This window comes from Podarcis erhardii (assembly GCF_964252035.2).
Source record: "Podarcis erhardii genome assembly, chromosome: 4".
NCBI classification, from domain to species: domain Eukaryota; kingdom Metazoa; phylum Chordata; class Lepidosauria; order Squamata; family Lacertidae; genus Podarcis; species Podarcis erhardii.
Window position 1 is genome coordinate 23253267 of NC_138508.1, and position 25121 is coordinate 23278387.

Here is a 25121-nt window from a genome sequence, read left to right on the forward strand (position 1 = left end):
CTTCAGTCTATTTACAAAAGTGGAAGGCGGACTTCCTGCTTATGACCTTCCCGCTTTCGGCGCCAAATTAAGGTACTTAAAGGTCCAATTTTCCATTCTACTCACGGGTAGTTGTTTAAAATCCAATTGTCCACAGGAAAAAAGTCAGCGCTCTCCAGCAACGGCAATGCGGCTTCACTCCGTGAAAGAAGCAGTCGATTCAAAGCACCGCGCCGCTCACCCCACGTCACTCCGGATCCCCAAAACAGGGTTTCCCCGCGAGTAGGGGAGGCGCAAAAGGTGCCAGCCAAATCCAGGTTCACAGGCTTCTTCCGCCTGTGATTTCAGTGGGTCTCCACCTTCGCCGTGGCGGTCAGACCCTATTTTCCACGGAGTAAGTTCCTCCCGATCGGAGGAGCTCAGCCATTGCCGGAGGCGCCAACCCAGAAGTCCGATAGATGAACAAAAGAGTTGGGCAGTGTTAGAAGAAGGGGTGGAGAGTGTAGCGGGGCAGCCAGATGACATGCTGTCACTGGAGAGTATTTCTGATCCCCCTTCTCCCAGAACACGATGTTCGTTAAAAGTGCAGGAACAATGGAATCAGAGACATTTGACCACAAGTGGCCACAGTAAGGGAGGTGGGAGGAGGAGGCCAGTTTGGAGTAACGCCATATTGAGGCTTGTTGCTTTCTTTTGTCTCTTGCTATTAGGATTGACTAAAACTCATTTAAAAAGGACTCTACCTTCTTTCTTCTGCTCTTGTTGCAACCAGGGGAGGAATAGCTTTCCCGAAGTCTTGACGGAGCCATGACACTGCTTTCCGCTCCCACAAAAAAACAAGCTCAGTTCTAGGCCCCCAAAAAAGAAACCCCAAAATGTCAATGTGGGGCTAAGGAAGCCCTCTTGGTGCTAGACAAAAGCATTTTTATTTACCCAGGTTTTGGCTCTTGATTTGGAGGGTCAGTTATGTCTGTGGCCTCTTTTTGAGTCAAGTCTCGGGGCCAACAGAAAGGATTCAGACTGATTCAGCACACTTTGTTTGTTAATCAACACCTGCATAGTTGTGCCCCTTCTTTAATATTTTTCATTGCTTCTCATCCAGAAGTGATAGGTGTAGAATTCTGATCAAAAGAATCACGCACAATTCTGAAGACAATATTTAATTGTCGTTAACTTTCACGACTACCAAAAAGTAGCAGAGATACGCTATAAAGGGCGGAGGTACACTGGGTTCAATCACAGCAGAAGAACTTCACATCATTAAGTGCTGTGTCATCGTCCTTGCCTTGGAGACCCTCCACCTTTGTCTGGATCCCACAGATATAACCAGAGGAGCAGCGATTGCTCCATGGGCCAAAATTACCCCAGTTAAGTCCCTGGCCCATCAGCCCAGTTCCGTCTTGACAGGTGAACTGGATGTTGTTGGCGGCCGTATCGTCACCATTGCCCTGGTATCCTTCCACTCTCAGAGAGTAAGAGATCAGATTGCTTTGAGGGCAATACTGAATCCCTGTCCAGGTTCCCCACCTGCCAAAGACACTGGTGTTAGTTAGTAACACATGGGGAGCCTTCTGCTTACACCTAAATGGATCAGCTCCATGTGAATATTCCAAGAGGATGCCCCCAATGTCTCAAGGGCTAGGGCTCTGCATTGTTGTATCCAAAGTTTCACAAAGCAATTGCCTCTGCCCCTCCTTTCTGCCCCAACACTCCCTTCTCCCAGTATGGGCAGAAGCAGTTCTCCAGGAACCCAGAAGCAGGTATTGTTGCTGTCTGAGTCTGTGAAACAGTTAATTGTCACTTTAATGTATCATTTCCAATAAATACTGTTCAACACAGCCTAAGATCTTCTGGGCCTGAAATAGTCCAGAACAATTATTTGTTTACTGGAAAAGAGGAGAGAGTCTCAAAAAGTACACCATTATCCATTTACTGGGGCTCAACTTGTTTTGAGCTAGGGAGAACTCTTCTGAAGTATAGTGCCTTCCTGTTTTATTGGTTTTAGGTTTTGTTTTATGTTTTAAGGATATATTGTTTGGCGTTTTAGACTGTATACTGCTTAGATCTTTTTGAAATGTTGGGGATTGTAAATATTAAATAAACAAATATCTGATCCCTCCCGACTGGAATATGGTGTTTTCTGAATAAAATCCTTGTTTCTTTAACAGACTTGGAGTTTCCATTTATCTCTATTTGTTTCTTGGCTTCCATGAGGCGGAGACAGATCCAGGTTTAGTCTTGGGTAAAATGTTTGCCTTCTTAAGTCTCATCACTGCCCTCTCACTTAGCTGCTTCTCTGAGTCCAACTCCTGTGGCAGACCAAGAGGGAGAGGGCAAGATAACCAGGGGCTGCTGCTCCCTGTCCTTCCTCCTGTCACTTGCTCAAAGAGATCCAGTGAACTTGTAAAGATAGCAAGAAGTAGTTGCGTGGCGATTCCCGCCCCATCCCAAAGATGAAGTAAATAAAGACACCGGACACCAAATTTTAGGTTAATGGGCGAAAATGGCCACAACTTTATTGATTACAGGTAAGAGCGGTATTGGCTTTAGGCATTGGCCCTACCAAGGTCTAACCAGGAAGGGTTAAGCACCAACCGGGTGAGCCCCCGAGATGCACATCCCTGGGTGCTCCCCAGGGGGTTACCACTCGGGAGCGCGCTTTAGGCCCTAGCCTCCGTAGGTTTCGGATGAGGCGACGCCCGCGGGAGTCCTTTAACGAACTACCCTTCAAGCTTTGGGGGAGGTGATGGCGTTCCTCCCCCCCCCCCGACCTCATTTCCATAACAATACCCCTGCCAATGCCTAACCGCCACACGAGCCAGGCTCGCCGCCAATACCCTCAAACCTGTAACCAATCCCTGATCCCATTAAAAATGTCGGCCAGCCAAACATCGTTACCATCATCAGAAAGATGCACGCCATCCCCGCGGTAGAGTGCCTCCTTGCTAAAATGGATGCCGGGGTGCTCGATGACCCGCCCACCCATTGCAGTCACTCTACGCACCACCGAGCGCTCCAGGATCCTCCTGGCTACTGCTGTGGGAACGAAAAGGGGCGAGCCAGGGCTGCCCCGACCTTAAGTGAACCTGGGAGGCCCGCCCCTTGCGGCAGCCGATTGGCTGTCGCTGTGGGTGGTGAATATTAATGAGCTGGGGGGAATCCCTGCTTCTCACGGGGCTGACACCAGCCCCACGAGATTGTTGATGGGGGCGTGAGCCCGCAACCCCACCCCCTCTTTAGGTCGGGAGTGGCTTTGCAGCTAAATAAGAAAGCTCAAGGAATCTGTACTGGGTCCCCTATTGGGATACAGGGATTGGCAAGTGACCAACAGTGCCAACCTCTAAAACCAGGCCTGCTATCAATTTTGGGGTCCTGCAAAGTTGAGTTGGAAGCCAGCAAAAGGCTAGAGTTGGTGCCCTTTGAGAGGTCAGAAAAAGCAAGGCGAACCCTATGGTTTCTTTGTGCTGGTCTAACCTAGCATAACAAATTTCAGTTCAGCCCCTCCCACCAACACCTTCCCAAAAATTGCAACAAAAAGGAAATGAAATCAAGAGAGATGCTCACGGTCCGCTTGCAGACTCAATTACTGAACTGTCAGTGCAGTGCAGGCGAATTCCATTTAGGGCTGTATCATCATCCTTGACACCACCACCTTGGGGTGGCTCTACCTAGTGGGAAGCGAGATGAAGAGGCTGGGTTAAATCTGAGGATAAACCAAGGAGTGCAAAAATCAAAGTCAAAAGTAAATCATGAATTCAATGAGATCTAAGTTCAATTAACGTGACATGGATGCAACAGTTTTCAGCTAGAATTATCCATTCTCTTAAGTCTCTTAAGACACAAGAGTCATCTAGTTCAACCGCCTGCAATGCAGCGATCATTTGCCCAACATGGGGCTTGAACCCACAACCCTGAGATTAAGAGTCTCATGCCCAACCAATTGAGCTATCACACCAGCCATACAGCCCCTGTGAAACTCAATTTCCTTGAAATGATCATCAACAACAAAATTAAGCATTCAGAATGTTGCAAGTTGCTGTCCTGAAGTATAAAACATACTTCAGGAAACTATGAAGACGTTTTAAAAAAACACACTGGAATGTAAATAGTTTAATTCATGTTTCGTTCTCCTGGCAATTATGGGGATCACTTTCATGTGCAGATTTTTGCATTAACTCAATCAGCTTGGTTAAACCAAATTAGTTCATTCCAAGCACTGCCTTTCCCCCACAGCCAAAATTAGTTAAAGGTCCTGTGCTCTTCTTTACAACTTTTCGGCTGCTTGCCGGGGAACTCAGTCGGGATATCCTTCACCTTGAACAAGAATCATGCTAATAGATCTAAAAGATAAACGCACCATGCAAACCAAAACATGACATTGCTGCAAAACAATTGTTCTGTATGTGTGTGAGAGTATGTATTTCTTGTTGCTTATTTTTGAATTGCACAATGCAATTCTTTGTGGGTGGGCGATGAAACACACTGCATTCAGCCGTAATTATCAACCTTGAGTGATGTTTTTTTTTTTAAGACTGGCAATCACTTCCAATACTGCAGGCTTCCCAACTTTGATCCCTCTCAGATGTTTTGAATGATAACACCCATCATCCCAGACCATTTGTCATGCTGGCTGGGCTGGATGGGAGATGGAGTCCAACATATCTGGAGATATGTTGGACAACATCCTACATGTAAGCAGTCCCACCAAACAGAGTTGGCCCAGTCATTAGGCAGGGTGAGGCTGCTGCTTCAGGTGCCAGAAACCCCCCATGTAGCATGCCCAAGGGTGCCCCGCCTCCCTTGCTGTCTCCACTATCAGCAGAGAAGCACCACCACCATTGGCACCAATTTTGAGCAAGACCACATACATTTGGGGCAAGATCTCACCCCAAATTGGCATAATCTTGCCCCCATAGCACCAATGACTGGGAGCACAGTGGCAGCAAAGCAGGCAGTGTCGGCTGGAGTAGTTAGGTCATGGTGGTAGTGACAGCAGAAGTTGGGCAAAGTGGATCTTCCCCTTTTGCCTCAAGCAGTGAAACAGGATGCACTGCCCTACCACCAAATAATCCGCCCGCATACCTCATACCAGCCAGAACGTGCCAGAACTCAGTTCCGGCAGCTCTCAAGTGGGCACTATTGCCATTCTAAGAGAAATAGACACCTTTTTCTAGAAAAACAGCACTGCTGCATAAGTTACTAATATATTTCACTCGGCGGCCCAAATTACCATCTGGCTCCTCAACCTCTTATTGTCCATATTTTAGACAAGGCTGAGGACTATTGGACTTAAGAGTCCATCAGTTCCCTATTGTTTTCCCATCTTCAGAAGGTGTTCAGAAAGAAGGGGAGGGAGGAACTTCAAAGTGAGCCGATGGTGACAGCAACCCTGGAGGAAACCTTACCTTCAGTGAGAAACCAAAAGCATATCCCTGAGGGCAAATCTGGATTACCCCCCAGGTACCCCAAGATCCTCCATTTGTCACAGAAAGGACAGAATTAAAGTCTCGGGCTTCCACAAGGCCAAGGCAGCAGCAGAGGATCAAGAAGAACGCAGGTGAGGCAGTGAGATCCATGATATCTCTGCTCTGAAGCTAGTTGAAAGAAAGCAGCCTTGGGAATTTATAGCCCAGAGGTCTGAGCCGGATCATACCCTGAGACAATGAAATATTTTCAAAACTTGTAAAAGGTAAAAGAAGACCACCAATAGGTTTATTTGCATTGAATGTGCTTTACGTGTCAATAGTGACTACGGCATTAAGGAAGCAGTTTGATTCTGCTAAACCTCTTGGAGCTGCAAGGTTTTTTTTGGCTGGAATTGGTCTGAGGCAAAGTATTTTTTTTAAAAAATGATATTTATTACTTTTAAAGCTTACAAAATAGGGGGGGAAAGAGAGAGAAAACAAAGGGGAAAAAACACAAAAGAAAAAGAAAAAACAACAATACAATACAAAAGATAAACAATACAATGCACAACCTAACTAAACACATTAAACTAAACAAAACCCTATCCCTAACCCTAACCCTAAACAAAATAAAGCCAAAAACAATTTAAAAACATACATCACACCTTTCCCATACTCTGTTTTTCATTCCCTTGTTTCATCGACCTCCTCTCACCTCCCTTTTTGTATTCCACTTCTATTAATTGTTTCAGCAAATCCTTTCCATCTTTCTCTATTTTCTGTCATACTATAAATATCTTAACATGTTTTTAACCTTATTTTCCATTAAGACTAGAATACTTGTATATGCTTAACTCCTTATAACATTTCTGCTAAGGCCATAAAATTTCATTCCAACATTTTTCTATCACTCATTAATTTTACAGTATTTCTATAAATAAACTTTAAATTTTCCAATCTTCTTCCACCATCTCTTCTCCCTGGTCTCGGATTCTGCCAGTCCTTTCCGTCAATTCCATATAGTCCATCAACCTGGAGATCTTATGTCCAAGGCTCTTAACTCTTTTCCTGGTCCCTTCTGCAGGTCTTCTTCATATTCTTTAATGCTAAAGAGCAGGTCTCAGGGAGACTCCAACCTAACAATGCTTTTATTCCTTCTCGACAGGTCAGCCAAATTTCCATAATTAAAGTTAAGATCCATAAAGCATTTCAGGACATGTTTCAAGCTTCCTCCAAATCCAAAGGCCCCCTGAACTTCAATCTCCTCAAGTCCATATCCCAAAAGTCCGTTAATCCCTGCATAGAGGGATCTTTCCAACTTTCCTTCTCCAATCCAAGCCGGTCTCCGATCCTCAAAATCTGACTTTTTCTAGATTCAATCATAAAAGGCCTCAACTTATAGTCCTCAATTTGCTTCTGTAAGGCTGAGGATCCCACTTGTGTTACTTTAGGTTCGACAACAACAGCTTTCTCCTTCTCCTCCACAGTTTGTCCTGCCAAAGTAGATTCCTGTACCAAGTCCTGGGTAATTTCTGTGTTGGTGCTCACTTTTTGTCTCAAATTAATCGCTTTTTGTCCCAAGTTGTCAGTTTTAGTAGTCATATCATTTATCTTCTTATGAAGCTGTTCCAGCAAATGGCTTATCTTACATAATGCAGTCACAATGGCTTCTCCTGTCAACATTTTTAAATGGTCCAAGGTCAATCCCTGGTTCTCACAGTTTCTTATCTCGCAGCTGGAGATTCCCCAGTTACACTCCTGTAACAGTTGCAAAAGCTCCCTCTAGAGGGAAACAGTCTCCACTTGTATCAATCCTTTCAAGCACAACTCAAGCAATAAAGATAGTTTAAATTTTCAGTTACTTTTCCTCCTTTTTAAACGCATAAGAGGACAATGGAAGCAGTATCTTTCTCTTATTTAGCTAACTGTCAAATACATTCTGTTCACAGTCAATGAACTCTCCCAAAACGTCCCTCCTTTTGGCAGCCCGTTTCCAGGTTCAGAGCAGTGGTAATTTGATTTTTCACTCTCTCCTGCAGGCTCACTAGGTCCAGAATTTCCCCCCTCTTCTCCTGCTTCCAAGGGGGGGTTGATAATTTTAACCGATTGAAATTTAATCCTTTGCCAAAGGCTTTCTGAGACTTTAGCTTGTAACGTCTTTGCTCCAATCTATTTACAAAAGAGGAAGGCGGACTTCCTGTTTAAAACCTTCCCATTTTGGTGCCAAATTAAGGTATTTAAAGATCCAATTTTCCGTTCTACTCACGGGTTGTTGTTTAGAGTCCAATTGTCCACAGGAAAAAGTCAGCGCTCTCCGGCAACAGCAATGCGGCTTCACTCCGTGAAAGAAGCAGTCGATTCAAAGCACCGCGCCGCTCACCCCACGTCGCTCTGGATCCCCAAAACAGGGTTTCTCCGCAAGTAGGGGAGGCGCAAAATGTGCCAGCCGAATCCCAGGTTCACAAGCTTCTTCCGCCTGTGATTTCAATGGGTCTCCGCCTTCGCCGTGGCGGTTCAGACCCTACTTTCCACGGAGCAAATTCCTCCCGATCGGAGGAGCTCCGCCATTGCCGGAGGCGCCAACCCGGAAGTGCCTGGTCTGACGCAAAGTAAACCAGAAGAAAATGACCTCTTGGTGGCATCGTGTTGCTCACTTGGGCATTATTATTCCTTAGAACTGCTATAAGAAGAATTTGGGGAAGTGAAAGGAGGATGAAACTGTCACTAAAAGCTGAGGACAGGATGAGTGAAGCTCAAGCAGTGACTGCCGGACCTGGCCCTATCGTAAACCATAGGTAAAAGGTAAAGGGACCCCTGACCATTAGGTCCAGTCGTGACTGACTCTGGGGTTGCGGCGCTCATCTCGCTTTATTGGCTGAGGGAGCTGGCGTACAGCTTCCAGGTCATGCGGCCAGCATGACTAAGACGCTTCTGGCGAACCAGAGCAGCGCACGGAAACGCCATTTACCTTCCTGCCGGAGCGGTACCTATTTATCTACTTGCATTTTGACATGCTTTCGAACTGCTAGGTTGGCAGAAGCAGGGACCGAGCAACAGGAGCTCACCCCATCGCGGGGATTTGAACCGCCGACCTTCTGATCGGCAAGTCCTAGGCTCTGTGGTTTAACCCACAGCGCCACCCGCGTCCCCTCATGAACCCTACTGACCTACAATTCTTAGATGGAAGATGGTGAGGGTTAGGGTTAGGGTGAGTCATGTGAATCATGTGCCACACCACACCCCATCTGCTGCTCTCAGGGCCACCCTGTACCATCACCACTGCCATGGCCCTGACTGACTAAGCTGCTGTAGGACCACAAAGACTGTTGCTGGCCAGTGTGCCTCTGGAATCTGCTGCCTGCAATGTGGCCGCATAGCAGGCTCACTGACTCTAGGGGGCTGAGGTTTCTTTGCTTGAAGGGTGCCTGGCCCCCTCAATGTCAGGAGACACTGCAGGTTTTCTGATGTCACACACATCTCCCAACACCACACAGGCTAGTGCAGGCTTCCAGTAGGCCACACCGGCCTGCGCAATGACGGGAGATGCTCCCCACTTTCTCCCTGATGCTTAGGTGTGTCGTGTTTGTGTGTGTGTGTGTGTGTGTGTGTTTGCATGCATGCACATGCCTAAAGCTGGGATCTAACAAACAACAGAAATGTTTACACAATGTGAGTACACCAAAAGGGCACTGCTGCATGCAATCAGCTACAAAAATGGAGTCCTGTTTATACTGAAAACAAAATCCTTGCACCAAATGAAGGGAAATTGTGAATCTGACGTACAAAGCACTTTGTATTTACTCTTCCCTATAATTTTGAAGGAAAAAATAACCAATTCACTTTAAATTATTTAATTGCAATGGTTCAGCAGCTGGTGGTTTTGTAGGGAACATGTGGAGTGTTTATTCCTTTGTTGTAAATTGTGCCTTATACATGTCTACTCAGAAGTAAGTCCCACCAAGTTCAATAGGGTAGGTTAGGATGAGCAGCTGTAATTTGCTCAAGTTGGCCATGCGAGCTTTATGGGAAAGCTGGGGTTCTTGGTATAAGAGTTTCTTGGTATAAGAATTGGAAGGCTAATAGCATGTAGAATTGCTTCCATATCATCACCTCCATCTCACTAAATTTCTTCCAACAGCTGGAGGCAGCCATGTTTCCAAATACCAGTTGGTGGAAACCACAGAAGAGGAGTATGCTCTTGTGCTCATGTTTTGCTCCCTGGTTTCCCACAGGCATCTGGTTGGCAACTGTGAGAAGCAAATGCTGGACTCGATAGGCCATTGGCCTGATCCAACATACTATTCTTATATTTCTAAGTGGTGACAGGGAATGGGGGGTTCTGTAGCTCACCTCAAGTGCCAAAATGTATTAGTCTGGCCCTGAGAGGACAGTAAGGTGGCACAGTTGGGTTAGACCAGTAAGAGGTCCTTCTGAGTCACTGGGCCTTACAGCCAGTGCCTGACCTAGTTGCCCTACCTGGAAGTATTTACAGTGTTAACTCGGGTTAAGAACTAATTCGTTCCGGAGGTCCGTTCTTAACCTGAGGTACCGCTTTAGCTAATGGGGCCTCCCGCTGCCCCAGCACCGCTGCCGTGTGATTTCTGTTCTCATCCTGAAGCAAAGTTCTTAACCAGAGGTACTATTTCTGAGTTGGTGGAGTCTGTAACCTGAAGCATCTGTAACCTGAAGCATCTGTAACCTGAAGAACCTCTGTATATTTCGAAAGCTGGGTGATTAAAAAAAAACTTGTAATAAATTGGTTATCAGGCTGCAGTTATACACTGCGTGTGGTTTTGCTCTCAGGATCCAGAGAAAAGGGGGTAAAGGTAGACAGCAAATAGTTTCTTAAGCAAATTTGGACTATTTGTAGTAGTTGTAGTAAAAGCAAACATAGCCTGTTTTTTGGTTAAGAAATTGCACATCCAACCGCTATAAATCTATCTATCTTTATTGAGTCCCCAAACCAGTTCCTGCCTTAGATGCCACAGTAAGCAGTGAACCATCCTCTGCAGGAAATCCAATAAGACCCTTCAGAGATATCACTGGAGCAAATAGCTCCTTGGGATCAGGTGTCTGATATAGGATATACAAAGTAAGTTAGATCTTCTGCAATAACAACTGTGAACACAACCACAGTTTTAAGAGCCGTGTCGGTGGGGTGATATTGCCACCACCCTCTCATTAGTTACAATGGGAGGAAAATTCACTAGAGTTACATCTGCGTCATACATTTAAAGCACACAGTGTTCTCTCAAAGACTACCAAATTTATTTTGGCATAAGTTTTCATGTACCAGAGTCTACTTTGTTCCGTTCATGAAGTGTTAGTCTCATTTATCAGATCTATAAACATGCAATAATAAAGGCTGCTGGTGTAATCATTGGGGTTAATGGCAATGAAATGGAAAAAGCACCATCTGTGACAATTCAAGTACACAGAATTATCACAGTGACCAGAAGCACCCTTCTCTTCTTGGTTTTATCTTTTCTAGGGCCCGGTCCTGGCACTGAAAATAAATTCAAGTTCTAAACCAGGGATAGGGAATGTGGCCTTCCAGATATTGCGGACTGCAACTCCCAACAGCCACAGCTGGCATGGTCAATGGTCAGAGGTGATAGGTACTGGAGACCAACAACATGTGGAGGGCTGCAGATTCTCCATCCCTGGTCTAGCCCTTCTCAGCTCTACTTCAGTGTGGAACCTTCCAAAGATGGAACCATACTCTGGAACCTTTTATCTAGCAGCAGTCTGTTTTGCAATGATTACATCCCTGAAATGGGTTTCAAAATGGATGCTATGTTGCACTTGCCAGGCCTATTCTAATTTTCTAATTCCTGATCTTCAGAAATCTCTCACCTTCTTTTTCTTGTATTTCAGTAGCGCGCATATATATATATATATATATATATATATATATATATATATCTTCATCTTGTTCTGTGTCACCATCACTCACTCATTCTCAGGTTGGCTGCACAGCACATAGATTTTGTTCTTAGCGTCTCTTCCCAATAACCTCAGTTCCCTGATCCTTTCTGCTTCAGTGGGATCTCTGCTAGCACACCAAGTAGAAACCTGTAAATTCAGCCGGCATGACACATCTAATGACATCTGCTCTGCAGCTCCTGTCCTGCAGCCAGAGGGAAGGGTGTGGGCGAGAGAAAGTAGATGCTCTTTTTACAGAATCCACAGTACACCCAAATTGACTCCAGAATTGACCATTTTCATGCAATTTGTTCTTCTACTGCTAGAACTGCTGCCATGGCTGATGAAGGGCCAGTCTTCAATGTATCACTTTGGGAGAAGGCGTTCAACCTAGAGGTGAAGACTCAACTCCAGGGATTTCTGAATTATACTGGTTTTCAGTCCTGTAAACAGACTGAAATGGTCTTGGTGGATGATCTACACCGGGAACGGTAGACAATGCATGAGATCCCTGCCACTTCCACTGCACCACTCAGTGACCTTTAGATTTCATTGATTATTTTTTGTGGGGAATAACACACACATTATAAAGAAGGGGAAAGAGTAGTCAAAAGGGCATTTCGCAGGGTTAGGAAGTGGAGTGAGCAAAGGCCAATTATTCGCAGGAAGACTTAAAGTCACCTACTAGGTCATTCATCACGATATAACAAATTGGCTTAGCCAGCATCGATTCCTTTTGGTATCTGTACAGCTGACCACCTAAATTCCTCCAAGTATGCAAAACAAAACAAAAAATAGAAAGGGAAGTGTTTACCTGGTCCTGTTAATCTAGATTGTTTCTCACTAATATGTGTTTTGGAAGTCAGCCTTCTATAAGTGTCAGTTTTTCATCTTTTACTGGAAGTCACCAATTTCTTACGCGTGTGCTTTTTTATAATGCAATTTTTATTTTTATTTTTTTACGAATTGACTTCAAATTGAATAGTTACATTATTTCATATATTGACTTTCCACCCACAGTGTTTTTGCCCATACTGTTTTCTACTGCATTATATATTAAACTATTATCTATTACAGAAATCCATCTAATACTTGTCGTTTTTCTACCACTACTCCTGTCTCGAATCCTGCCTGCGATTTCATTTGACTGTAGGGCTTTTTCAAATAGTCCAAAAAAAGTTCATTATTTTGATCTCTCATTATTTCTGTCAGCTTTGCCATTTCCACATAGTCCATAAGCCATTCCTCCTTCAATTTCTTATTATGTTAAGGCAGCTTTAGATGTACATACATATTTAAGAATTGTCTTGCTGAGTCAGAGATCAGGTTTGTCTAGCCTAGCAACCAATTTCTACTGGATTCCTGGTGTTTTATTGATGACCCTTTGCTGCACAAGCTGCCTTGTAAATTCTCCATCAAAATTTTAAATCAAATAAATAAATCCTGAGAGTGACGGTGGTGGCAGCATAGGGAACTAAAGACCAGGAGAAAATCAATTCTGCTCACATTCAACAGGTGAACCTACCTGAATTGCATTTTCCAAAGCACTCCGAGAACCACAATAGAACCACCATTCAAAATTCGCAGTTCTCAGAATTTTGCAATTAATGCAATGTGTCAAGGGATGTGCACGAAAATGCATATATCGGTGGAAATAGCATGCAGAAATGTCTTATATTTAGAGAAATGGCTGTATAAAAACATGCCTTTTAGGAGAAATTCACACTAAACTGCTGATGAATTTTCATGGGGACATTAAAAAAAAATCTGAAATGTGGAGATCTGAACTTAACATTGGAAAAAGGAAAGGAAAGTAAAATTGACAGAATCACCTGTCTCTGTAGGGAACAGCTGAACACTTTCTGCATGACCTGGGGCTTCTCACATTACCTGAGCAGTGTGTGGGATGCCTGCACTGAAACATCTTCTGAATTGTAAAAGTAATGTGAGAAGGGGCCTGCGCCATCCAGTGCTGTCTGCCCTGCTATTTGCTAAAACTAACCTGACAGCAAATGATATCAGCGTTGCAATTAAATGTCACATTTAACACTCGCTCTGCTATGCCATTAAGAATGTAAATGGTAATGGCATTAGAAACTCATGTATCGCATTAGAACACCAGCTGCCAGCTGTTTTGCTGCCACCTGCTTCCTCCTTTGTTTTCTGTTGTGAAGGGGCAGGGGGAGCTCTTATTTTACACGCAAATCACACCCTAGCAAAATAAAAAACTGGACCTCTCTCTCCCATTTTGTTCCAGGAACTTAGAGAGACTGTTTCCAGTATGTAAGCTGAAAGACGTCTCTTTTGAGGAATAAATAGGAGATTTAAATCTGATTCTGCAGCATCTTTGATAAGCCACATATTTTAACAAATGGCTGCTTTGAAAATAAAGATGTTAACTTAATTTCAGTGATATGCAGATTACACTGTGAAATGCTAGGTCTCTTCGGTGCTGCAGAAGCATTCGCTTTCTGCAGTCAGCTGGAAACAGAGCTAAATGCGGGCTCAACAAAAGATTTTGTATGGTGCTCTGTTAGCTTCATGACGAAGATCCTTTACTGAGATGCAAGTTCCCATTCAGCAAAGTTCCCCTGCAACTTTAATTAATTAATGTTCATAGGCATTCCATTATTGTCTCTGTTCACAATTTTGCACAATTTTGCAATTTTTCAAAATCCTGCAAACCCTCTTTGGCTAGACACTGTAAGCTTTGGCGATTTCACCAGGCTAGAGGTCAATCTTTGCAACCTTGCCTGGAAAGACCCAAGACTCTTGAGATGCTGAATTCTGCATGCAGAAGAACATTCTGCACACTTTGTTGCTGTTCTGCCGCATAGTCCTCCATATGGGGGCTTCCACATAAGTCTTGGTGCATCGCTGAAAACATTGGTGCAATGTGTGATGAGATAAGGATGATACGAGGGAGGAGAATTTGAAACCTAGTAGCAGTGGGGAATCTGCGGCCCTCCAGATGTTCCTAGACTCCAACTCCCATCAGCCCCAGCCAGCATGGTCAACAGCATGGGAGCTGTAGTTCCACAATATATGAGGGGCAAAAGTTCTCAATCCCTGCGCTCATCTCATCCTCAGATATTCTAGAACAAACACAGAAACTATTAGGCTCTTCCTACCAGCTCCTGCCAACCTAGCAGTTCGAAAGCACGTCAAAGTGCAAGTAGATAAATAGGTACCGCTCCGGCGGGAAGGTAAACTGCGTTTCCGTGCGCTGCTCTGGTTCACCAGAAGTGGCTTAGTCATGCTGGCCACATGACCTGGAAGCTGTATGCCGGCTCCCTCGGCCAATAAAGTGAGATGAGCGCCGCAACCCCAGAGTCGGCCACGACTGGACCTAATGGTCAGGGGTCCCTTTACCTTTACCTTACCAGCACATGAAACACTAATACATGGCACATCATAGGTTAAAAAAATTAGAAGCCAACTAGACAACGGTAATGGATAAAAATGTAAACTTTTCAAATCAGTATAAAATGCTGTCTTTAAAAAAAAAAAATCATAAAAAATAACCACAGATTAAGGTCTAGTACATTTAACATTAGCAATTTCTATGTGAACCATCCCAGGGGAAAAATAATAATATGCCAACTGAAACTGATAAATGTGCCAAAGAAATGCATTAGAAAATCGCTGGCGCTTGAAGGTTCTAATCTTGTCCATCTCCTTCAGCACAGCATGCTTAGATCTGGATTATGCAAAGCTCCTTCTTTTAAAAAAAATACAAAAAACAGTTTTTCAGAAATGCATATGGAAAAGTCAAATTGCAGGATAACAGCAAAAATGTCTAGGTCTCACTACTCGTATTGGTTCCTCATAACAGAAACTTTAATAGTTGCTACTAGTGAGAGCAGTCCACAAATGCATATATAAAAACCTAAGTGGAATTAATATATTCGTCTAGTTGTCACTCAAGCCAAAATCAGGCATATTTCCATGTAGATTGCCTTGGAAATGAATATTAACGTGAAATATAGATGTTAATATTCATTTTCAAGGCAATCTAGATGGAAATACACCTGATTATAGTTTGAGTGACAACATGACTGAAATGTGAAAAATTTACTTTTATAATATTAAAGGCTTTCAAACTTATTCAGTCAAGGTGCTTGGGATTGGGCTGTGGCGATGCCCTTTGCAGAAGACCAGTCACTTCAGGAGGGTTAGGAGTAATCATTGCCAAAGAAGGTCCTAAGTGTGGTAGACTTAGGGGGGGAGCGCAACTTTCTCATAGTATAAGGATTGCCAAGCTCCTTGGGCCCCCCAACCTATTCTATTGACTGCAAATTAATTTTTTAGTGTGACAGCACCCATGTGTTTTTAACAGGCATTTTAGCTTATTGTTGATTTTAATTATTTTTGAATGTTTTATATATAAATTGTATATCCTCTATTTGACTGAGAAGTTGAGTAGCTTTGGCACACATAGACGGGTCCTTCACTGAACGTAGAATTAGATACAGTTAAAATCAGACATACTTAAATCATGACTAGCTCTCCACAGTTGTTCTTTAGTTAAAGGTTTGCCATTTTGAAAGAAATTTGCGATTCTAGGGAACTCTGTAAGCCTTCTCATGCGTGTCAATGCCCAATCCTAGCCCAGCAATGTGACAAAGTGCCCCTGCTCCACAATCCAAACTGAGATCACACAGGGCACAAATAGCCAACATCAATGTAACTGTACCTAGGTGCTTCCATTTGCAAACAGTGTGTGTGTGTGTGTGTGTGTGTGAGAGAGAGAGAGAGAGAGAGAGAGAGAGAGAGAGAGTGTCAGTCTGTTGGGGGACTGTCTCGGATCACCCAGAGAATGGGATGTAGGCAAAGATTTTATTTGTGACCCCATACTCTCTCCTCCCATGGGACATTAGCATAAAATGTAACTGTGCACTCAGTAACTGGGCAGTTTTTTCAGCTGAAGCAAGCAAATAGTGGTTGTTGCTGTTCTGGAGGGAATCTTCCTTTGCAAAGGAATCTGCGGTAAAGTAGGAGATTTTTAGTTCTTTCAGGAGCTGTTCGGCTCACTGCTAGCAGTTTAGAAATTGCCCCTGTGCTAGACACTATGTTTAAATGGGGACACCCAACAGTAGAGATCCCAACATCCTTCAAAGTCACTGTGTAGGGATGAAACACTTGTCTCTGCTTCAAGACCCCAATCAGATATCTTGGGAAACAACCACAGTTATCTCCTCATATTTGAGCTCCCTGAAGTTGTGAAGTGTCCTAAACACTGAGTCCTTCAAGCAGTAACATTCAAAATGGATGATGGTACTTCAGGGGAGGTGATCAGAGTGAGATCGCTGGCCCAGGGCTCTATGTGCCCTTTCAAAATCGTCAAAGGAGAGAGAAATGTTCAGATCCAAGCCATTAAAACTCTAAAAAGATGGCCATGTCTACCCTTACTTTTCCTCTGGGACGCCCCCCCCCCCAGTGCCATTCAAAAAATCTTCCTACGCTCATGGTCTGAATATTCCTCAAGCTTCAGTAACAGCGGTCACCATTTTTAATAGCGCAAGCTCAGTCTGATTACCTATCACTAAGGTCATACCCTCACTACCAGTTTTTGTAATGCCTGCCAACTGAGTGATGAGTATCTGGAGTTCAGCCATCCAGTCACCCTGAAGAGCTTCCCTCATTTTTGCAACGTACTTGTTCTCGGTCAGAGCATTACTCAATTTCATGCCTCACAGTACCATAGAAGTGCCGTGCACCATTTTGACAGCTTCCCCTCAACTGCCATCTTGGAGATATTGTTTTCAGTTTCGGGCTCTATATCGAGTCTTAGCAATCTTGCATGAGATTCTCAGGTCTGTTGAAGCATCACCTTAGTAAGCTTATATCATTATTTCTCAATTATTATTATTATTTATTAAATTTCTATACTGCCCGTCATCCGAGGATCACAGGGTGGTTTACAATATAGAAATACAAAAATACATAGCATAGAAAAGCACAGGATAGTTTCAGAAAGTCACTGCCCAGTGTGTTTAAGGCCCAGCGGCCTTCAGAAACCTAAAATCAGGCTGAATTCATGCATGAGCCATACCCCTAATCACAACTACCATTGCCTCACGCGCAACTTTTCATGAAAGCCTGTCACAAAACAACTCCTGTCTGGATGCCTGACGTGCTAACTTTTCTAAATGTTGCTTGTCTGCTTTGAACAGAATTGCCTAAATATGGTTCTGTCATTTGTAATGAGGTAATAGGCCTTAAAATTACTTGTGTGTCATCTCATTGCTTCTACATCTGATCCTCTACCTAAATTGCTGCCATTATCACAGCATTCTTTCTGTTAGAGCCTATTCTGTATAGAAATCAGTTTCCCAGAATATTTACAAGGTAATTCCTGAGGTGGCAGGTGGGAGTTTAAAATGAGTTTGGGATGGTTCCAGTCTTCAGCACTCAACTTCTGGTGGGGGTGGTGGACTCTTAGGGGTCAAATACGGCCTACAAGTTGTAGGTTAGCCTCCACTGCTATAGAGCCTTCGCTGATAAGATCACGAAGGTGCTGAGACTTAGTAATCTCACAATGTAGAAATATTCACCATCCTATTAACTATCCATGAGTACATACTCTCCAACATTTCTCTGATGAAAATGGGGACGTCCTATTCAACAACAACAATTTTATTGTTTATACTCCACTAATCTGACTTGGTTGCCCCAACCACTCTGAGTGGCTTCCAACATATATAAAACCATAAAATAAAACATCAACAGACTTCCCTATACAGTACATGGCTGCCTTCAGATGTCTTCTAGAGGTTGTATATACAGATAGGTAGCCGTGTTGGTCTGCCATAGTCAAAACAAAACAAATTCCTTCCAGTAGCACCTTAAAGACCAACTAAGTCAGTTCTTGGTATGAGCTTTCGTGTGCATGCACACTTCTTCAGATACACTGAAACAGAAGTTTCCAGACCCTTCTATATAGTGAGAAGGTGGGGAGGGGTATTACTCAGAAGGGTGGTGGGAATGGGTGATTGGTTGTATAGTTACTTATCTCCTTGCCTGGGGGGTTGCATAACTCCATGCCCTCCAATATTTCTCCGATGAAGATAGGGACATCCTAAGGAAAAGTGAGATATTATAGGATGTGTGGGACACTTTACATCAGGTATTCCTGATGTGACGGGCATCAAGGACAAGCAATTATTTTGGCAGCATGACCAAGATGAAGTTAGACTCTGCACCGTCCAGCGCCTCCTCTGAAAATTACGTCTCAGTCAGATTATTTCCTTGGCGAAGCTTTTGCACTCAAGACAAAAGTAACCAGTAGGATGGAGCTCCCGTTTGCTTTCCCTACAGACAGGGGGGACTTTTGAAGTAGCCAGTCCAACGACCTGTTTGTGGTTCTTCTATTTCTAGTCTAGCAACTTCCCAGCAAGACTAAAGAAGTCCCAGTGGTACCAACAGCGTATCCATGAAACAAGCCAGTTAAGGACCTTCCTAAGTCATATTTGGCCCCTTCATGGATCACTGCCTTGTCGTGGCGAAGGGGTTTGAATAACTCCAAGAAGCTCTTAGCTATGCCGTGCAGGGCCACCCAAGACGGACAGGTCATAGCCGAGAGTTTAAACTAAATGTGATCCACCTGGAGAAGGAACTGGCAGACCACTCTAGTATTTTGCCAAGAAAACTCCATGGACATAAAAAAGGAGAAGCTTTGAGAAGAAAGTGAGAATTTCCAAGGCATGCTCTGGTTCATGGGGTCATGGAGAGTCTAAAGAAGAAGAAGAAGTCGTCATATTTGAGATGGAGAAAAACTCCTTTGTTTTTTGTCTCCTATACTTTAACATGGGTATTTGAACATTTAGATTCATAAAACAATCCAGCCTGAAGACTGAGTGGATTATAGCAGATTAAGAAACTGATTTTTTTAAAAAGACATAAAACCACAGTTAAAATAAGTATGACACAATGAGTGCTAACATTTTAAGTCCATTGGCAGAAGAAGAAAAAAACCTGAATCTATAAAGCCTGTCCAAATTAAAAGAACTTGCAAAGAATCAATAAGAAGCTCCTCTGATTTAAGTTTTGGTGTGAACGTTTTCCAGCAGCTAGAAAAATCAAATCAGGATTTTAGGATTATCAGCCAAAATGGAATTTAGCACTTATTCAAGCCATAACACATTTTCTTCCATGATCGGCTGCTGAGAGATATAACCAAGAATTGTATTCTCATGACTAAGTTCTCGTTGCTGCCATTTTCTGAAAAGAGGTTAATGGACCAGCCTCTTGCCATGCTTCTAAAAAAATACACTGTGTGATTATAGATACAGATTATGGCGCTGTATGTCCTTCTGTGGAGCATTCTGGCACTGCAAAGATGCATCTCAATATCTGTGTGCACAATCATGCTTTCTTTCATTTTGTTTATCATGCTTGGACATGGCCAAATCTCTGGTGTAGAGATGGGGAACCTCAGGGGACTAAATTGTGGAGTTTGGAACTGACAGGGTTAAAACTCCATGGTGTCCTGTATCTGGGAGGAGCTTGACGCAGAGAAGTGCGTCAGTGTTCAGACTTGCTTTCGCTTCTGTCTGAGACGCAGCTCAGGCTCGGAGGCTGCCTGTGTGTGCTTTTGGAGCACGGAGAAATGTCGGAAAGCTCCGATGGAATGAGACTGATTTATGGCTTGTAAATAAACGCTTCTAGAGATAAGAACCGAACTGTCTTTGGACTTGATTTATCCCTCATCTCACACGGACGCAGGACCGCTGCTGCTGCTCTACTCTCCTGCCAGGTCAGCTTCTAAGCAGAGAGCCACGCAGGGAAGCCTGACTAGACGCAGGAATTGTTTACTCCCAAATAAATGTGAGGGCCCCAGCCATCTCTATTTGACCCTCAGGGCTCTCCCCACACCCACCCTGCAGGCCCCCATTCCTCACTGGCCCTGCCTTTTCTGCTCCATGAGTATTTTCACTTGCCTGGAATGTGCCTTTGAATACTGACCTTGCTTCTTGTTTGCCTGGATGGAGGATTGAGAAGGATGTATGAGCATGCGTACGACGCAGCTACATTAGGGGGGGAAAGCATTATAAATGTGTTATAACACTATGACACCAGATAGTGCTGTAGTGTTCGATTCTTCGGCAATGCGATTTTGCATTGAGCTTTACAAAGCGTTTTCCTAAAACATTTTTTTTATGTGTCTAGATCCAGCCATAGACTCACCTATTACATAAACGTAAAATTCACACCAGTTGTTCCACCCACTTTTGCCCCTGGCCCCTGTTACTACTGGTATGTGGCCCCCTGAATGTAGTCCAACCTGAAAATGGGTCCCCAGCCCTTCTCTAGGGGAGGCCTTACTCCCTGGTTGACCTGACTTGGGGTAACAATTAAAATTAGAGGATAGGTCCTGCTGGTTAGGACCAAAGGCTTATCTCAGGTGAGGGGAACCTTTGGCCCTCAATCTGTTGCTGAACTACAACTCCCATCAACCCCAGCAAGCATGGCCAATGACTAGGGATGATGGGAGTGTGGGAACGTTTAGGGATGCGGGGGAGGATATATTGTCTAAGATATCCTATCCCAACTTGTCTTTACAAGGTCAACAAAATCAGCAGTTAACATTCCCCCCCTTTTTTAAACACACGCACAGCAGATAGCTTGCTCAGACTCATTAGAGTCTCTGTAAATATTTCCTGGTATTTTCCCTGTTTAATCCCTCCTAAAATAAGACGCTACGCAGTCTTAGATCATAGATCATAGAACATAGAATCATAGAGTTGGAAGAGACCACAAGGGCCATCGAGTCCAACCCCCTGCCAAGCAGGAAACACCATCAGAGCACTCCTGACATATGGTTGTCAAGCCTCTGCTTAAAGACCTCCAAAGAAGGAGACTCCACCACACTCCTTGGCAGCAAATTCCACTGTCGAACAGCTCTTACTGTCAGGAAGTTCTTCCTAATATTTAGGTGGAATCTTCTTTCTTGTAGTTTGGAACCATTGCTCCGTGTCTGCTTCTCTGGAGCAGCAGAAAACAACCTTTCCCCCTCCTCTATGTGACATCCTTTTATATATTTGAACATGGCTATCATATCACCCCTTAACCTCCTCTTCTCCAGGCTAAACATGCCCAGCTCCCTTAGCCGTTCCTCATAAGGCATCGTTTCCAGGCCTTTGACCATTTTGGTTGCCCTCCTCTGGACACGTTCCAGTTTGTCAGTGTCCTTCTTGAACTGTGGTGCCCAGAACTGGACAAAGTACTCCAGGTGAGGTCTGACCAGAGCAGAATACAGTGGCACTATTACTTCCCTTGATCTAGATGCTATACTCCTATTGATGCAGCCCAGAATTGCATTGGCTTTTTTAGCTGCCGCGTCACACTGTTGGCTCATGTCAAGTTTGTGGTCAACCAAGACTCCTAGATCCTTTTCACATGTACTGCTCTCAAGCCAGGTGTCACCCATCTTGTATTTGTGCCTCTCATTTTTTTTGCCCAAGTGCAATACTTTACATTTCTCCCTGTTAAAATTCATCTTGTTTGTTTTGGCCCAGTTCTCTAATCTGTCAAGGTCATTTTGAAGTGTGATCCTGTCCTCTGGGGTGTTAGCCACCCCTCCCAGTTTGGTGTCATCTGCAAATTTGATCAGGATGCCCTTGAGTCCATCTTCCAAGTCGTTGATAAAGATGTTGAATAAGACCGGGCCCAAGACAGAACCCTGTGGCACCCTACTAGTCACTCTTCTCCAGGATGATGAGCACCCTTTGGGTTCGGTCAGTCAGCCAGTCTTCTGTAAAGTCTTCTGTAAATTGATGAGCACCCTTTGGGTTCGGTCAGTCAACCAGTCTTCTGTAAAGTATAAAATGTTTACTCACAAGTAATTATCTGTTAACACAAAGATTCCCAGAAGGCAGACTTTAAAAGTTAGAACATCATTTAAATGTGGTGACTATCTCATGGGAGAAAGCCCCTCTTTTCTTCTGTTGGCCTTGAGCCAAGAGTGCATTTTAGTAGTGCTGTTGTTAAGATGGCATCGATAGAGACAAGAGAGACAAGATGGCCACCAGCCTGTGGTTCTGGTTCTTTCTACTTCAGGAGGGGCCACACCCATCTCAAGTTACACATAGGAAGTTTCGTCTCAATCCTGGAAAGCGGGAAGTTCCAGCTGGAGGACTGAAACAACCTTCATATCTTCTCTAGCAATGTTGTGTTTGACTGCACCTGATTCTTACATCCCACAGGGAGGTGTAGTTCAACAATAGCTGGAGGGCTGGAGGTTCTCCACACCTGGTTTATCTAGCCCATCATCCTGTTTCTATAGGGACCAACCAGGTGCCTATGGGAAGCCTTCAAACAGGAGATAAAGGCAAGAGTCCTCTCCTGCTGCTGTCCCCCAGTATGTGGTATTCAGAGGAATATTAGTAGCCATTGATAAGCCCCATTTTAAAGCTGCTCAAGTTACCACATCTTTGAACAGCAAGCACCATGATTTAACTGTGTGCAGTGTGAAGAACAAAAAATTCCTTCCAGTAGCACCTTAAAGACCAACTAAGTTAGTTCTAGGTATGAGCTTTCGTGTGCATGCACACTTCTTCAGATACCTGTATCTTCAGGTATCTGAAGAAGTGTGCATGCACACGAAAGCTCATACCTAGAACTAACTTAGTTGGTCTTTAAGGTGCTACTGGAAGGAATTTTTTGTTTTTGTTTTTTTGTTTTTTTATAAATATTTATTAAAGTTTTTAAATATAAATGCACAAATAATAAACGATCTTACTTCTATCACAACAATTTCATCACTTCTTTGGACTCCCTCACGTCTCCCGCTCCCATTTACATCGTTAAAATTTTTTTCCAAACAAATTATCAACTTGTTTACAATCTCATGTCCACTCATTCAAATATAATCTAGCACTTCTTCCAAAAAACTTTATATTTTCTTTAGTCTCACTTATCATCAAATTTAAATCTAGTTTAGTGGTGGCCAGTTTTTTATAATCTAGCATCCTTCTTAACATTCAACCAAATTACAATGTTTTTGTAGATACATCTTGAATTTCTCCCAGTCTTCCTCCATCTTCTCTTCTCCCAGATCACGGATTCTGACAGTCATCTCGGCCAGTTGCATATAGTCCATCAGCTGCATCTGCCACTCTTCCAGTGTGGGTAGATCTTGAGTTTTCCAATTTTTTGCGATGAGAATCCTTGCTGCCGTTGTTGCATACATAAAAAATGTTCGATCCTTCTTTAACACCTTCTGGCCGACAATACCCAGAAGGCAGGCCTCTGGTTTCTTTGTGAAGGTATACTTAAATACCTTTTTCAGCTCATTATATATCATTTCCCAGAAGACCTTCACCTTAGGGCATGTCCACCAGAGGTGAAAGAATGTTCCTTCATTTTCTTTACATTTCCAACATTTATTATCAGACGAATGGTATATTTTGGCAAGTTTAACTGGGGTCATGTACCATCTATATATCATTTTCATTACATTTTCCTTCAGAGCATTACATGCGGTGAAGTTCAGCCCAGTGGTCCACAACCTTTCCCAGTCCTCAAACATAATGTTATGCCCAATGTCCTGTGCCCATTTTATCATAGCCGATTTAACCATTTCGTCTTGTGTATTCCATTCTAACAGCAAGTTATACATTCTAGATAGTACCTTGGTCTTTGGTTCTAACAATTCTGTTTCTAACTTCAATTTCTCCACCCGGAACCCTAACTTTTTGTCATTTTTAAAAACTTCTTTAATCTGAGCATAATGTAACCAGTCTCGCACCTTATCCTTCATTTTCTCCAAACTCTTCAATTTCCAATTGTCTCCATCTTTTTCTAATATTTCCCAATATTTTGGCCATTTGGCCTCCATATTGGGTCTTTTTCAGGCCTTAGCCTCCAGAGGTGGGAATTTTTTGTTTTGACTATGGCAGACCAACACGGCTACCTATCTGTAACCAGTGTGAAGAAGTATTTTATTTTGTCTGTCCCAAATCTTCCACCCTTCGGTTTGAGAGGAATTGGATTAGGAGGGCTGGGAGACACTGGAAGGGTATGCATTCAGGGGTGAAGTCAAACCGTTGGAGAGCTGCAGTGTCTGCTGTGGCTGTAGAGACCAATACAAGAGAGACATGTTTTGTTGCAGCCGGGGCAGATGAAGGCATCTGGTTGTGCTGTTGCAGATGCACCAGGACGTTTCTTCTTTTTTTCCTTTGACATTATGAGAGGGGGAGGAAAACACCCCTCTTGCATCACTGGTGTTCTGACCACTTCGGGTTAAGAGGTAGAAATGAGCCATATGACCAGTTAGGAACAGCTGCTTGATTGAGTGTTAACGAAGATTTGGAAAGCTTCTGCCACAGCTTTTTCATGCATTACCATTATCAAAGTTCAGACAAAAGTAGGACTGAGAAGGGGGGGGGGGAATCTCAGGCATAGAGTTTATAAGTGTTAATGTTCAACTGAAGGAAGAGGGAATTTACATGGCCTTCAGAACTGCAGGAGGAAAACAAAGTTTGAAGCAGAATAGGAAAATGCAAGAACAATGTAAGCTTTTTGCAATACCTGCCCTGTGACATTATTTGACCAGGAAGTCCTCAAGTACTTGGCTCAGTAAATAATCCCTTGTTTACATTTCTTAAAAAGGGAAAACACCACATCCTTCTCAGACTACAACTCCCATCTGTGGCGTTCATACGGAGCCCTTGGTCGTCTCACGGACTATTGACCCGTACACCACTAATCCGCTGCCACCAACCAGGTCCTCCCTGGTAAAATCACTTCAGTCTCAGTCAGCTTTCCAATTCATAAAGAAGAGTGTGTTTTATTTCAGACATAAAACAA

At 43.6% G+C, this 25121-nt stretch overlaps 1 protein-coding gene across 1 annotated transcript; it reads right to left on the bottom strand.

Moving 5' to 3' along the window:
- Positions 1-1054: 1054 nt before the first annotated feature.
- Positions 1055-5555, bottom strand: LOC309341258 (vitelline membrane outer layer protein 1-like; the record flags this gene model as incomplete). The annotated part of the gene is made up of 3 exons (XM_081860841.1): positions 1055-1506; positions 3544-3647; positions 5385-5555. 3 exons carry the CDS (start codon positions 5553-5555, stop codon positions 1212-1214), a joined length of 570 nt encoding a protein of 189 aa, XP_081716967.1. The 3' UTR covers positions 1055-1211.
- Between the last annotated feature and the right edge of the window lie 19566 nt (positions 5556-25121).